This window comes from Prionailurus viverrinus, chromosome D4, assembly GCF_022837055.1.
Source record: "Prionailurus viverrinus isolate Anna chromosome D4, UM_Priviv_1.0, whole genome shotgun sequence".
NCBI classification, from domain to species: domain Eukaryota; kingdom Metazoa; phylum Chordata; class Mammalia; order Carnivora; family Felidae; genus Prionailurus; species Prionailurus viverrinus.
The window spans coordinates 2,415,752-2,431,079 of record NC_062573.1 but is presented as its reverse complement, the minus strand read 5'-3'; the positions used below and the strand labels follow the sequence as shown (position 1 = coordinate 2,431,079).

The following is a 15,328-nucleotide window of genomic DNA, read 5'->3' as shown; positions in this document are numbered from 1 at the left end:
CCCTAGTCTCCCGACGGCCAAGCCGGAATCTCGGGGTCACCCTCGCCTCCTCCCCCTGCTCCTCCCCCTTTCCCTGCTGCAGCCAGTTGCCAAGTCTCTTGGCCCTGCGTCTGAATACCTCTCGATCTGTCCCCACTACTCCCTTCTTACTGTCACAGTCCTAGATGCCACCACCGGCATCCCACACCTCTTTTCCCGCCAAGAACCTCCTCCCTCAAGGTCCTGCCTCCAGCCTCACTCCCTCTAATCCATGCTTCTCTCCACACTCAAAAAAGACTTTCCTAAAACAAAACATGACCATGTCTCTCTCCAGCTCAAAAACCCTTCAGTGGCTCCCCAGGGACCTCGTGGTGACATGCAGGCCACTTAAAATGGCAGTCAGGGCTCCTTATGAGCTGGCCATTGCTGGTCTCGCCACTCTCCTGTTCAGCTGTTAAAAAGACCGAGATACGTCTGTCGCTACCAACGTGGGAACGCTGACAGCTATTGAAAAAAAGCAAAATTCAGAACAGTTAGCTCTGCGGTGATACTGTTTTTATGAAAAACACAGGCACATACAAGACAAAATTCTGTATTTCTTCTCTACGTATGCAAACGGGTCCGTACGTGCATGTATTCCGCACATGCAAACAGGCTGGGAAGACCCCATGGGCCGTGCATAGACCATATCCAGGGCTAGCCCTGAGGAGGGTGTGGGATCAGGGCTCTGAATTCAAGGGGCGCTTCAACTCAGCTATACTTTTGGAACTGTTTGTTCAGAAAATGTATTCATCTGGGGTGCCTGCGTGCTATGTGCGGTTGGTTAAGGATCTGATTCTTGGCTTCAGCTCAGGTTGTGATCTCAGGGTTGTGAGATGCAGCCCCGCCTGGAGCCCCACGCCGAGCGTGGAGCCTGCTTAAGATTCTCTCTCTGCTCCTTCCCTCTTCTCCTCCCCCACTTGCTCGCGCTCTCTCTCTCGAAATTAAAATGTGTTCCCTTATTGAGGGGGTTAAAAAAATACAACTTAAAAAGATACAGGTCTTCCTTGTCTCCCTGTGGGGTTACGTCCCAATAAACCCATCGCGGGTTGAGAATGCATTTACTATACCTGCCCTACCGGCATCATAGCCTAGCCTAGCCTACCTGAGACGTGCTCAGAACTCTTAAGGTGGCCTACAGTTGGGCAAGAGGGTCTAAAAACCTACTGTATGCTGCTAAAGTGTTGGCTGTCTCTTGTAATGTGTTGAATACTGTACTGAAAGTGACAAACAGGATGGCTATTCGGCGATAGCATGGCCGTCGGCTCGTGGTCACCTGGCTGCCTGGGACCTGCCGCCCTGCACCACGAAGGGACCGTTCCGCTCATCGCTAGCTCAGGATAGGATCAAAATTCAACATTTGAAATCTGGCCTCCACCAAAAGCACGTACTTTGTACCATCATAAAGTGGAAAACTCGTAAGTGGAACCGTCTTAAGTCGGGACTGCCCGTGTACGAGTCGGTCTTGAGAAGATGGGGAGGCATGTGTTCCTGCCCATGCGGCCGAGCCCTGCCCGCACGCCCCGCACCTGACGTTCCGGCGCTCAGCAGCTAGAGGCCAGGCTGTTCCGCATCCGCACTTGGCCCCCATCCCCAACTCGCCGTGGCCTGAACTGCTTGTTCGGACCGTGCCTGTGTTCCGGAGGACTGTGGTCGCTCCCAGGGGCAGCAGACCTTCACTGGCCCTCCGTCTGCTTCTTACTCTGCCTTTACAGAGCCCCTTTTGTTACGCTCCAGCTCGCTTAGGAGTTTCTGTCCCGCACTGGGGACATTTACCCCGTGGCTCCTCAACAGTCCAGGAGCCTTTTGCTCATGGGGAAAAGTGTCACTTAGTTGGATTTTATCTTTACCTTGAGCAAAACGTAGTAGGTCTCTGCCCAAGCCACTAAATACTTGTGAAAATTTAAAAAGCGTTTCTAGGGGCACCTGGGTGGCTCAGTCGGTCGAGTGTCAGGCTCTTGGTTTCGGCTCAGGTCATGATCTCATGGTTCGTGGGTTGGAGCCCCAAATCAGGCTCCGAGTTGGCAGTGCAGAGCCAGCTTGGGATATTCATCCATTCGTTCATTCATTCTCTCTCTCTCTCTCTCTCTCTCTCTTTCTCCCTCTCTCTTTCTCCCCCTCTCCCTGCTCTTCCCCCACTCACTCTCTCTGTCTCTCTCTAAATAAATAAACTTAAAACATTAAAAAGCATTTCTGCAGCAGAGGGAGGAAGATGTCCTTGTGCACAGGCCTAGAGTTTCCCGTGGCTGTGGAGCGCGCGTGGCCCAACCTCTCTGGACTCCTGCCCTCTAGGCTCCCTCTGCTCAGGCCCCAGCTCCCGGGCCCCTGAGGGCAGCTCTGGAAGTGGGGGGGCAGATGTTGGAGGGACTCACTTTCCTCCCGGAGATGTGGAGGGATGAAGTGGGCCACATGACTAAAGTGACACTTACTGGCAGGTGTTGTTCTGTGTGGGGGACAGGGAGGCCGAGAAATGGAGGGGGGAGACTTCCTTATTGCCCCCATTCAGTAGAACCTCAGAGAATATTCATTTGTCAGGTGAAGCCACCTTTATGTTGAAGAATATGCTATTTCTCACGGACCTGGCACCCAGGGGCAGTTTTCTTTACTTCACTTGTGGGACTCTTTCCTGGGGGACATGAAGCAGCCTGGGCCCAGCTTGGGCCTTGCTCCTACTTGAGCTTGACCTATAATGCCAGAGATGGCAGACCCCAGAGAGAGACATGGTCGGGGGGTGGGGGGCACTGAGGTACTCCGGGGCGGGCACTGCTTCGGCACCTCCAGAAGCCTCTGGATTGGGACTCACAGCCCCGGATTACAGAACTCAATGTGGCTGCACGTAACGTGTTGATGTAAAAGGTCGAAAACCACAGAGGTCTACTCTCTTGGAAGGGCATTCTCCCCAACCGCAGTGGCGATGATGGTCATGGTGACCGTTATCGAGCACGTACTTTGTGCCTGGGGCTTTATCTCCTTTAAGCTTCACAGCGATCCAGGTGTGATCCTTTCCTTCTCACAGTTGAGGAAAGAGAGGCACAGAGAGATTAAACCCTTGTCCTGAGTCCGTGGTGGACCCGGCCCGAATCACGCCTCTGCAGAAGCGGGGGGCTGTTGGTATCTGCGAATCACTGGTAACTACCGCGTGCTCCGTGCCCGCTGCAGGTGGGGCCGTGCTCTGCCCTCTCTCCCCTGGGGGTTCATCCCCGGAGCAGTGCTGCAGAGTGGGCGTGGTTAGTCCTCCCCCATGTGACTTGGGCCCAGTGACTTGCCCAGCGCATCCCACAGCCAGCAAGTGGCTGAGCCCAGCTCAGGGCTCGCACATGTCTGACTCTGGCACCCACTCCCTCCTCCCTCAGGAGGGCACTGTGGCTAATAAGTCAGTTCTTTGGGCTTATGAATAACCGGAAAAACAAATTGCTTTGGGGATCCAGAACGAAGTGGTTGGCCTTATGTGGACTGACTTGGAATGTCACTGAGCAGACAGTCCTGGAGGTGTCTATAGATATCTTCCAGGGAATATCCCCAAAGTGAAATCACCAAGAAAACAGAACAGGCTTGGTGTTTGGGTGTGCAAATGAATTTTGAGGACCGGCCTTGAGATCTTGAGGTGTTGGCATCTTTCCCGTCACAAATTGTAAAGGACTCTTGAATCCACTGGGAAGGAGAGAAGAAAGGGTCAGGTTGCTGATTACTTACAAGCAGGTACCCGGGAGTAAAGGCCTTGCACCATTCCAGCTGCATTTACCTTTATTCGGAAAATGACCACCTGCCAATAAGCCACCTCGTTCGCCATCGTCTGTGCAAGTACCTCTGAGCTGTTGTGACTCCAGTTCACGTTACAGGGCTTTACCTATAAGCGGACGATACTTGAGATGCTGGGAATGGAGTCTTTTCCTTTAAATATCACATTTGTTGCCACGTGATTTTATGACCCTTTGTCAAGCATGGTGAAATTAAAACATGCATTGATTAGAGCACTTCCTCGGTGAGATGTCTGTGAGGGAAGGGGTGGGCAGCCCTGAGCAGCTGTGGGTACCCCAAGGCAACGGGGTGGCCGTGGTTCTGGAGCCCTCGGGAGCTGGTCGGCGGTGGGTTTTCATAGAGCCCGCAGAAGTCCGATGGTGTGTGTTTGGAGGAGAGAGTCAAGGGATGGCTCTGAGGGAGTGCCTTCTCGAGTAAAGTGATAGTCCCCGTGCGAAGGGAAGGTCCGGGAACTCTAAGCCTGTCCCATCCCCAGCCAGAGTTCCTGCAGGGTCCTAGCTAGGCCGTGTTAGCAGGAGTCTGATTCTACGTCCAAACAAATACGGTGTGCAAATTGGACTTACTTCCCCCAAGAATAGCAAAGTCAGGTATTCGGGTCAGTTGGGGGGAAAAAAACTCCCCCCCTTCTCCTTCTTTAGAATAGGGGGTGGTAGCAGATTAGAGCTTTATTTGTTTAAACCTTGCAGATTCTGTAAGCATTCACAATCCTCTTGACTTGTAGTGCCTGATTGTAAAAAGAACAGTTGAATGAGCTCATTGTTTCCTGGGTTTTTTTCTTTAATGTATTTTACAAACACTCCGGTGACAGGCCTGACACGCTGATTTCTATGTACTCGCACTTCAGTCTGGGATTACAGCATTAATAACAGAGTTCCGTGCATCATGCCATTTTTAAGCATGATCGTTATGATAAAGGGCATATACTTAATTACAGGCCTGCTTAATTACAGCTCTGTTGAAGCTCGTTTGTTTAGGAGAATGCTAATTGCACTACGGAGCCCGCGGCACATCCTGGCTTTCATGTGCTGTATGCTGCTCCGTGCCTTGGATCAGCATTTTGTTAAAACTGCCACCAAAAATAAAATTAAAAAAAAAAAAAAAAGAAGAAGAAGAAGGAAACACAGTCCTGGTACTAAAAGGAAGCCTGTCTGGCACGTGGCTGTAGGTCGGGGCGGAAACCACCATTTGCGGGCCGGGGGCCTCGCTACTCTTGTGACCGGGGTCCCTGTCACCCTCACACAGCCTCCTGAGAGCTGCGTCTTTCCCCCCATCGCACAGGGTAGCCGAGGCTCAGAGTGGTGGGGCGGCCTGCCGGGCCACACGTCCGCACCTGCTGAGTTGGAGGTGAGACCCAGGCCGTTGAACCGCCAGGCCCACCCTCCCGCCGCAGCCCTACAGTGACACAGCCACTGTAAGCTGGACTGTGTACTGGAATCCTGGCACCTGACTGCTCTCGGCCTCGGCTTCCTTTTTTTTTCTTTGCAATGTTTTAATTGTTTATTTTTGAGAGAGAGTGGGGGGGGGGGAAGGGCAGAGAGAGGGAGACAGAGGATCCGAAGATGTCGGCACAGACCCCGATGGGGGCTCGGACTCATGAACTGCAAGATCATGACCTAAGGCGAAGTCAGATGCTCAACCGACTGAGCCTCCAGGCGCCCTGCGGCTTCCTTGAGTATAACTTGCAAGCGATCGTATTGAGGCTTAAGTTACTTGCTACGTGTTCACCACCCAATATGGAGAAGGTTCCTATCCTCTTGCCTCGTTTGTAGAACTGGGAGCAGTTCTGTTACCTCCAGGGTTTGGCGGTGGGTGGGGAAGGGGGCTTTGTCGTGTCCCTGGGAGCCAAGGGGCCTAGAGAGGGGACTGCCTTGTGCCCCAGGAATGCCGCCTTTGGTGCCAGCAAGAAAAGGACAGGCGTTGTCCCTGCTTCTGGGTTGTGGCCACGGACTGGCCAGGCGGTGCCTGCCTGAGATCCCCCACCCAGACCCCGGCTGCCTGGGAGGGCAGCCTGGGGGATCCGAACAGTGGCTCTATGAGAGCAGGGACCCCCTCGCTCACAGCTCTCACTCCAGCTCCCCCACGTGTCTCTCTGAGTAGACTCAGCAATAGACTGAGCGAGTGTCACAGTCTCTGAGCACTAAAGAAAAGTGAAGACAAAACACTGGCTTCAGCTAGGGGAGAAAGAAAGGAAGGAAGTAACGTGGCTCCCCCATGAGTAGCCAGGATGGAGATGATTTATGAACACTCTTTTGGAACACATGAAAAATGTGTGCCATTGATTTTAAGAATTATGTTTGGCAAATCTCTAGATATTTTAAAATATGGAATGGCTGCCCAGATAAAGAGTAGAAATGGATGTTATGGAATTAGAAGGGGATTCAGCAGTCCCACAGATCAGCTTTCTCCCCAACACATAAAATCCCGCCCTCACTCCCCAGCACGTGGCCTCTGCCTGGACCCTGGTCAGCCAGCTCTGCTGTTCCTCCCTTTCGTCCTTGTCCCATCCCTCTAGCCCTCGCCCTGTGGTACCTCTGAAAATACGTGCAGACATTTGGTTACGATCACCTTCGAGTCTTCTCTGGACCAGGATCCCCATCTTTCTGCCCTTCCCCATGTGCTGGCACAGTGCTGGGTTCTAGAGGGTGAACAAAAATGGACAGGGATGACACCTTCCTGGAGCATGAGACCTGATGGTTTCCTCCCCTCTCCTCACGTGGTCTGACTTCAGGTCCCTCACCATCCTGGGACTCCTTGGAGGCCACCTGAGAGGACCCTTTGAGAGATCAGTCCCCATACTGAACTCACAGTCGAGCCCAGAGCAGACCAAGATGGCGGCTCTCGCACCAGCACCAGGACTGTCGCACCATAACTTACCCATGGCACCCCTCCTGCCTGGTTAAATACCAAATCACGTTACCGACTTGTTCAGCTACAAACCAGTCTCTTTTCATGTCTTCTATTGTTATTTCACATGTCCTTCATCCCACCTAATACAGTAGGTTTTTTAGACCTAAAGTACAGGACTTACTAGCATTGACCTTCAGTAAATTCCATCGTTAAATTTAGCCCAGGATCCCAATTTTTTGAGATCTTTATTGGATTTCTCTCTGTTACCCGGTTCATAGACTCTCCTCCCAGATCTCTCCATCAGCCACATCCTAGATAAGCCTACTAGGCATGTCTTCACTGAACTAATTGATAATGCCCTGGGCACCCTCCGGAGAGGTCAGTTGAGGTCGGTGTCAATCTATTAATCAGCTTCTTGAACATCTAGTCCAGCTAGTTATGGATTCCCCTCCCCTTAACGTTGTCCAGCCATATTTATCTGTCTTGTCCACACAGGTAACGTGAGAAATTTTGCCAAGTACTTTGCTAGAATCCACATTCTTTCAGCCTACTCAAACCTTTGATATACTAGATTTTTTAAATAAATGAAATTTGGCTGGCAGACCGTTTAGCAAAGTTTTACTGGCTCCCCTTTTAAGGGGCTCCCCTCATGGCAACAGCATCCTGTTCCTCTCGCCAGCTCCGTCCAGGAACTTCAGCCCACAGGATCCTATCAACTTGCTTTCTTTTTCCTGCAAGCCCGTGAAAAGTCTGTTTTCTAGAACATGAGAAGCATCCAGCCGTGCCCATCTTTCTATCGTGAACTCTGAAGTGGAAATTTATCCCAAAGTTCCCATCTCTCTCCCTTCACCAGTCAGCTCCCCTCGGCAGTCAGACTGGATGTGAGTGGTCCTCCCCACCATCTCTTCTGCCACCGAGCCCATCAGCAGGGCACCAGCCGTGGGGCGAGCCAGGCCAGCATAGCTCTGAAGGCTACGGCTGCCTCTTCTCACACAGTCTCGGGGTGCCTCTTCCCTTTCTTCTGTCCACAAGGGCTGCCTCTAGTGTGGCCCCATAAAGATGTCACTTCTGGTCTTCTGCCTTCAGCCTCCTAGAGAAATTTGCTCTGTGAGGAAATTGGCTTTGACTCTAATCGAGGACCAGAAGGAGTACCTTCATCAAACACCTTGATGTTCACATGGGGGACTGGCCCACGGCCCCAACATATCCCCCCCATTCTCCAGGTCTGGAAGTAAGGTCTCCACCTGGGGAAGGGCGTGGTGGGGGAAGGGCCTGAGAGCATGGTGGGGGAGGCGCCTCTGAATGAAACTCCCTCCAGGCAGCTGAGAGACCTACCCACTTCCTCTGGTCTGTCTCAGAAGCAAAGACGGGCCTTTTGGAAATGCTGTGCGTGCGTGTGTGCCTCCCTGTCCTAACCTGAGAAGGAGTAACGCGACATTCCAGGAGGCCAGGCCACCATGGTCCGGAGAGCCAGATCTTCTAGATCTTTCTTTTCAAAGGCATGACCGTCAGTTGGAAGGAGAGATAAAAACACACTGCTGTGGGGAATAGAGGGCAAGTGCTGAGTGCTGGGGGATGACTCTGGAAGGGGGAAGTGCTTTGCAAGAAGAGACAGGTGGTGGCTGCTCAACATTGTGAATGGACCAGATGCCGCTGATTGTTCCCTCTAAAATGATTAATTTTATATTCTGTGAATTTCACCTCAGCGAAATTTACGGAATTTTTACTAATGTGCTAAAATTTTTTTAAAAAACCCAAGTACTCCTCCTCCCTGCTTAAATCTTCCCAGTTACTAGGGGAAGATGGCAGTCGGCAGCTCACCAAGCCCCCAGGGGCTTAGGTACGTGCCCTGTGGGGCCAGCCACCGAGCCCCTCCGGGCCCTGCCCTGTGCCGGGGAGGCGGGGATGCAGAGGGGACTCTCGTGGACTGCCAGGAGAGATGTGGCCCCGGCCAGGTCCCCGGGGAGGAGGGGGAGTGCCCCTGGGATGGCTCACCGCTGGAGGGGCACTCACAAGGGCAGCCGGGGGTCAGCACGAGAGGGGAGGGGAGAGGGCGTTCTGTGATGGGCTCGCAGGCCCTCACGTGCCAGTGGGGACCCCCACCTTAGGAATCCCCCCGTTTGGGGAGCTGATGTGCTCCCGGCTTGGGACCTCCCTGCCTCGCCCCTGCGCCCACTGCTCCCCAGGCCTCTCGTTTCCGGGGGTGATCAGGCCATTGTACGTCACCCCATCTCCAGAACACACGTTCTCTAAACACACATGGGCCTTCAGGAGTAGCCACAAAACAGTGAGGGGGAGTTCTTCGCCTGGCTTCTCGGAAACCCCCCCCCCCCCCCACGCCAATAAGCCTCGTGAATGAATGATCAGGGCTTCTCCGCTCGGGGCTGTGTGCTGAAGATGGGCTCGCTGAAGACTACACCGGGCCCTGGGTCAGCGTGCTTCCTGCGTGGGGTGCGTGGGGCGAGCAAAGGGAGCTCGGCCTTGGGCCCCGCTGCCTAACAGGCGGAAAGAAACGGCAAAGGTGTGTGTGTGCAGACGTGTGTACAGAGAGCAGAGTGATGTGGCCCTGGCGGGGGACAGCAGTGGGCTCGGGGAATTTAAAGGAGAGGCAAAGTAGACCGTGGCTTTCGCCTTGACCTGGGACGGCCAGAAGCAGGGCGACGCGTGGCCAGTGAGCGGGGAGGCCTGGGGAAGGGCGGGTCTGACTGAAATATTCTCACACACACCCACTTCCTGGCCCGGGTCGATCAGGAGGAGCTCATAGAAGGGCCACCTGGAGACTTAGGGAGAGCATGATAATGGTCGTCAAAACCTTGAAGAGGCCCTGGTCTGGAAGAGGCAGGTGTGTTCTCAGAAAATCCATTTAAACCTAATGGAAGGGTCAGAGGATTTGAGTCACTGCTTGCTACCTGTGTGCCCTCAGCGGGACCCATTCTGTGACATGATGGCAAGTGCTAAGTGCTACGTGCCCACCCACCTCTGTGGCACTGAGAAGGGGGCAGGGGGTCAGGGGTCGGAGAGCCATCGGGGGTGAACCTTGGCTCACAGCCGGAGTTGGGAAGATGGTGGCAGTTGCTGGGTAGGGATCGTGGCCTCTTCTTGGATTTTGGGTGGGACCCCGTCCTGTCCTCTAGAAAGCACGTGGCCTTTCAGGGGTCATCTGTTCACTGATGGGTTTTCGCGGCTATACACCAGCATGCACGCATATGTGCGCCGATGTCATCTGTCACGTCCGAATGTGTGACGTACTGCGGAAGATGACTGTGGGCTTCTTCCCATCACCCCTTTCTAGGGGAAGTGTCACACTGTTCCTGGCCCTTAGCTGGAGCTCCTCCAGGCAGCCCCAGCGGCTTGCGGGGACCCCACAATGGGAGAAGCCCTCCCCCCACCACCGACCATGGAAGTCTCTATCTGAGCCAGGGGGCAGGGGGACAGGCCTTGGACAGCAACCTTAGAAAGAAAGGAAGCTTCCGGCGGTGCGGCAGCTGGGGCCAGCTGTGCTATTTCCTTTTCTTCAGACTTCCCAGAGAAGGCTTCATTCTTTTCCTCTCCAAAATAAATTACGAACATAGAGTAAAATGATCCTCTTGGCGATCAGACCTCTCTGACTCTGTCCCAGACTTCTCTCTTTTTCTCCTGCTTTTCTTCTTTCCGCTCCCGCGACTCTTCCTCCTTAGGACTGAAAGAAATTGCCACCTGTATGCCAGGGAAGCCCCATTTGGATGCTGGGGGAAGCTGCTTCCCAGGGAGCCCACTCACCACGTCTTCTCCACGTCCTCCTTGGCCACAGTGTGCCTCAGGACCATTGCCGGCAGGGCCAGGGGGGAGGGAACTGCACCACAGACCCTGGTGTTTCTGTTTGCTTGGGACCCATTCCCATTCTGCTGTCCCCTGAAGACAGCAGTCCATCTAAAAAAGCCCAGGCCCGGGGTGCCTGGGTGGCTCAGTCGGTTAAGCGGCTGACTTCGGCTCAGGTCATGATCTCGTGGTCCGTGAGTTCGAGCCCCGCGTCAGGCTCTGTGCTGACAGCTCAGAGCCTGGAGCCTGTTTCAGATTCTGTGTCTCCCTCTCTCTGACCCTCCCCCGTTCATGCTCTGTCTCTGTCTCAAAAATAAATAAACGTTAAAAAAAAAAAAAGTTTTAAAAAAATAAAAATAAATAAAAAAGCCCAGGCCCAGGGGACAGAGGCTGAACCACGGTGGCCACGCTGCCCCCACCCTGCTCCGTGCCGGGCGCCACACGTGCCTCCAGTGCACACGCACCCTTCCTCACAGGCCCTGCCATCCTCCTTTTAAAATGTAACTTAAGCTCTCTGAAACCCACAGGCAGGATTCAAACCTAGTCCTTCTGACGCCCAAGTCACTCTTTCCTCCAAGCTGGACCTTTCCCGTGGGCCCGGCAGCCTGGAGGGTTGTGTCGCTCTCAGCTGAGAGAACGTCCGCTGCCCATCTCGCAGAGCACAGCTGTGTCCCCTCCCCGCCTGCCTGAGCCTCTGTTCCTGCCGCCAGCCCCTTGGTGGCCCCTGCTGCTTATAGATCAGAGGCCTGACTCCTAGGTGGCCTCTAGGTCCTTCTCTGCCCCCACGGCTCTGGTCTGTGCCTCTGTGTGGTGCTCCGGGGGCGTGTGAAGTGTTGGCCTTCTGCACCGGGTGAGTGTCCTAGGTGCAGGGGTGGTACCTGTGCCCGCGTCAGCTTGTACTCCGTCAGCATCTCAAGTCCCTGAACGTCACCGGTGTCTGCAATGCCGTTTCCTCTCTTCTTTTGCAGCAATGGATGGTGTGCCTTTTATGATCTCAGAGAAGTTTTCTTGTGTTCCAGAAAGTGTAAGTGTTCTGCATGATCTCCCTTCTGTCCTGTCACCCCCAGCCCGCCGGCGTTCCCTCTGCTCATCACACAGGGCCCCCCCGGCAGCCCTCACACCCTGGTCCTCCCTCGTGTTGTCCCAACTCCCTCTCTGGGCCCCTTCAGCTATGACTGCACGTAGCAGGTGCTCGGAGAGTTAAGGAAAAGCAGGCACGAGGGGCGGGGAAGGAGGGAGGCAGACAAGCGGAAAAACTCAGATTCGGCCATGGCCAAGCTTTTTTTTTTTTTTTTTCCCCAAATGTGACCATAAATTGGGCTCATTGTGAATGTTCTTGGTTTCCAAGCTCAACTTCTTAAATTTTTTTTTAAAACGTTTATTCATTTTTGAGAGAGGGAGGGACAGAGGGTCTGAAGGTCAGGACAGCGCAGAGCCCCATGTGGGGCTCAAACTCGGAAACTAGGAGATCACGACCTGAGCTGAAGTCAGATGCTTAACCGACTGAGCCACCCAGGCGCCCCAGGTTCGACTTCATTTTTGTTTTTTTTATTTAACCGTGACGACATTTTACAGAAAGAAGGCTGCCTGGTTTTTTCATGGTCATTGCCGGATGCTGCAATAACCACACTCTCTGCTCTGGATTGGAGGGAGGCCTCAGAATGGCAGGGCCGGCCGGCTAGTGTGTGTGCCTGCGGCTGTGCTCTCCCGCTCACTGTGGGCCCCCAGGAACCCCATGCTATGCACCGGCCAGCTGGGGCCCCTGAGCTATCTCTGATGACAGGGGGCCTGAGGGGGCTGGCTAGGGGCCTGAAGGCCCGATCCCAGACTGTGGGAGGAGCCCACCCCACCTGGCACTCCTGGGACCCTGTCAGATGGTGCCCCCCACCTTGGGTGCAGAGCCCCCGCCCTCAACTGTTACAGGCCTGGCCCGTGCAGGCTCGATAGACTTGTTTCAGGGCTTTTTAAATCCTTTTTGCAGAACTTTGCTTCGAGTAGCTAATAACCGTGAGGGCCCCAGTTTGGGCACCAGCTAGAGAATCCCTCAGTGTATTTCTTGGATCCAGCTTAAAACCACCCGGCTTGCGATTTGACCTGCTCTGTAGTTTCCATTTTCATGAAATATAATAGGCCTCCTCTGAACCCTTCTGGTAAGCAGCTTAATCTTGAAAAATGCTCGTGACGTGACATGCGGAGCATGAGTAACTTCAGCCGACGCCACTTGGCCGCGTTGCCATGGCAACGCTGGCGCCTCTCCCGCCCCGCTCCCTCGGAGAGGCTGTTCTGTCCTGCGCACCGGCTCCAATCGGGAAAGTTTAGTGGGGCAGTTAGAGCCTAATGATGCAACAGCTGGACCTCTGCTGGATGGCGGGCAAGCAGCCCCGTTCTTGCCACTCGGGCTGGCAGCGGGAGAGAGCCAGGCTGTTTTGTGGCTACTGGCAGCGCAGCCCCGGGAGCGGAGTGCCGACTTCGGTGGCCCTGCCCCAAGATCGCCCTCGCCAGCTCGCTGCTGCCCGGCGCTGCCGACTCAGCACGTGCCCGAGGCCCGGTGGCTTGGGCCAAGCCCCGTGCCGCACACCCCCTGTGCTCTGTCCTTTAACCTCCCCCGCCAGCCCAGCCAGGACGGCCCCGCCACCCTGCTCCGAACAGGAGAGGAAGCCCCACCTCTGGGCTGTGGCTGGGAACCACGAAGGCCTGGGCTTTTGTCTGAGACTCCGGTTTCACCTGTTCGTCCCGGCTGCCTGTTTTCGACCCCCCCCCCCCTCAGGAATATGAAATGCCCAATGTGCCCAGAGAGGGCTCAGAGCAGGGGCCCCAGGGACCAGGTCCCTTCTCACCATGCGTTCAGCCCAGACTTCTCCAGGCTTCCAGCTGACCCTTGTTGCCATGTGCATTTGATTTTTCATGTCGTCTGTTGAAAAGCCAGCGTTCTCAGAAAAAGTTCCCATCTTCATGAACTTCTAGAAACGCCCATTAAAATGCAGTGTTACCAGTTTTCACCACGACTGATCATTTCTCATTTCTCAAATGATAATTGATGGGCACGTCCTTCATTCCCCTTGCATTTCCAGAGGCCTAGAACTCCCTCCGGCTCCTTCCCTGGATGTCAAGGAGTCCCAGACAAGAGACTGACCATCCTGCCTCCTGGAACTGCTTAGACCCATCCCACCACGTAGATGGAGCAGTCAGGGTGGCATGTGGTGAAGCCCTGTGCCCCTCCGGCCCCCCAGCTGTGGAAGGAGCAAACCGGCTTTTGACACGGGCATGGAGAAGAGGCGGAAGTGATCAGTGACAGTCACTGTCTTTTAGGAGGGCTGTGACCTTGCTGGGTGCTGTCGACAGATGACCAGGCAGGGTCCCTGCCAGCAGGGGCCAGCCCTGTTGTCGGCCAGGTTTTCTGCAATATGTGCTCCCGTCGCTCACCCCTGTACCCTCAGTGATCACTAGAGTCCTGGTGGGTTTCCACTGAAAGAGAATAGAGAAAACGCTAGATCACATAGGGTGGTTTGAGATGTCACCGTCGTCATGCATAAAAGCGAATGTGAAACAGCATTTTCCAGCCGTTTAAAAGGATGCCTTGATCTGTGTTTACAGATGCAGCCCTTTGATCTCTTGGGAATCACCATCAAATCTCTGGCAGAAATTGAAAAAGAGGTAAGCAAGCTGCCCGAGTTGGGGGCAGGTGGGGCCCGGGTCTACGGTCCCAGGATCTGGCGGGGGCGGGGGGGTACCTAGGTGTGGGGGGGCCTCCAAGGAAAACACTTCCGTGTCGCTCAGATTTATTCCTTAGAAAAAGAAACTCACTTTTAACGTGTTTTTTGCTTCAAATCACATATGACCAACACCTCCTTGTGTTCTCTAAGCAGGAAGGTTTTAAGTGACGGATGAAACAATTCGGGCCTCAATGTTTTAAAATGCTTCCGTTTTTAAAAGGTGGAGGTTGGGGGATAGGCCCGGAGTCTCCGTTCCCTCTCCTCCTCCTGCTTATTTGTCATGAGGAGGGGTTTGGGGAAACATCCAAGGAGCCTCTTCCAGGTTTAGAGCAAGGATCAGGATACATTCCGTTGTGCCTGATAAGCGAGGCCCCATTCGGCTGCCTGGTTCCACATGGTTTGGATGTTTTCCTAATAAAAAAGAAAGAAATCCAAGACTCCAGCCCACGTGACAACTCTGAGGAACGAGAGCCGAGAGGAGGGAAGGAGCCTGGGGTCAGACCCGCCGGTCAGTGTTTTCCCTGTTTGCGTAAGACATCACTGGAGTGTGTGTGTCGTCTCTTCTGTGTAGACGGTCGTTAGGCAGAGTCACATGCTTGCATCCGGCTCTCCTCTGAGAGGCACATTTGTCTCCAAGATGGAAATGGTAGAACCATTTCAATATTCTCAGTTCCTTTGGGTTTTCTCCTGTATACCCAGCTAGCAGAAGCAGGTTGCATTATTGAAAGATGGCTGAAATCAAGGAAAATTGAATCAATGTAGTACAACAAATTTCTAAAGCTGTCATAGCAAAAACAAGACAAAAAAAGTCCCCCTTTGTCTTTGATTCTCACTAAATCATAAAAACCAACCTGATTGTCATCTATAGATTTGGGGGGAGGGGGCGGGAGCTGAGCAGTGAACTTGGGGAAAAGAAAGGCTGGCCACCACATTGGAGATACATAGGCTCCGTGTATATACGTGGGGCCCCGTGCACCCCCTTCTCAAAAGCAAGCAACCCCCAGACGGTTCTGCCCGCCGCCTGTTCACAAACCGCCTTCGCCTGGGGCCCTGCGCAGGGTGGCGCCGGTGAGCGTGTGCAGAAGGTGGCTCACTCTTTCAAGGTGGCTTTCAAGGTGGCTCACTCTGGCTGCAGGGGTAAATCAGGGGCACGGCCTGTGACCCCTTTAGGACGGACAAGGTCACACAGACGT

General features: G+C 54.1%; 1 protein-coding gene across 6 annotated transcripts in view; it reads left to right on the top strand.

Moving 5' to 3' along the window:
- Positions 1-15,328, top strand: part of MVB12B (multivesicular body subunit 12B) — a 263,019-nt gene that overhangs the window by 212,762 nt on the left and 34,929 nt on the right. For all 6 annotated transcript variants that reach the window (XM_047830752.1, XM_047830757.1, XM_047830755.1 and 3 more), the window contains 2 exons: positions 11,391-11,446; positions 14,017-14,076. In XM_047830752.1, coding sequence (XP_047686708.1) covers positions 11,391-11,446; positions 14,017-14,076 — 116 coding nt within the window. The remainder of the gene's footprint in view (positions 1-11,390; positions 11,447-14,016; positions 14,077-15,328) is intronic.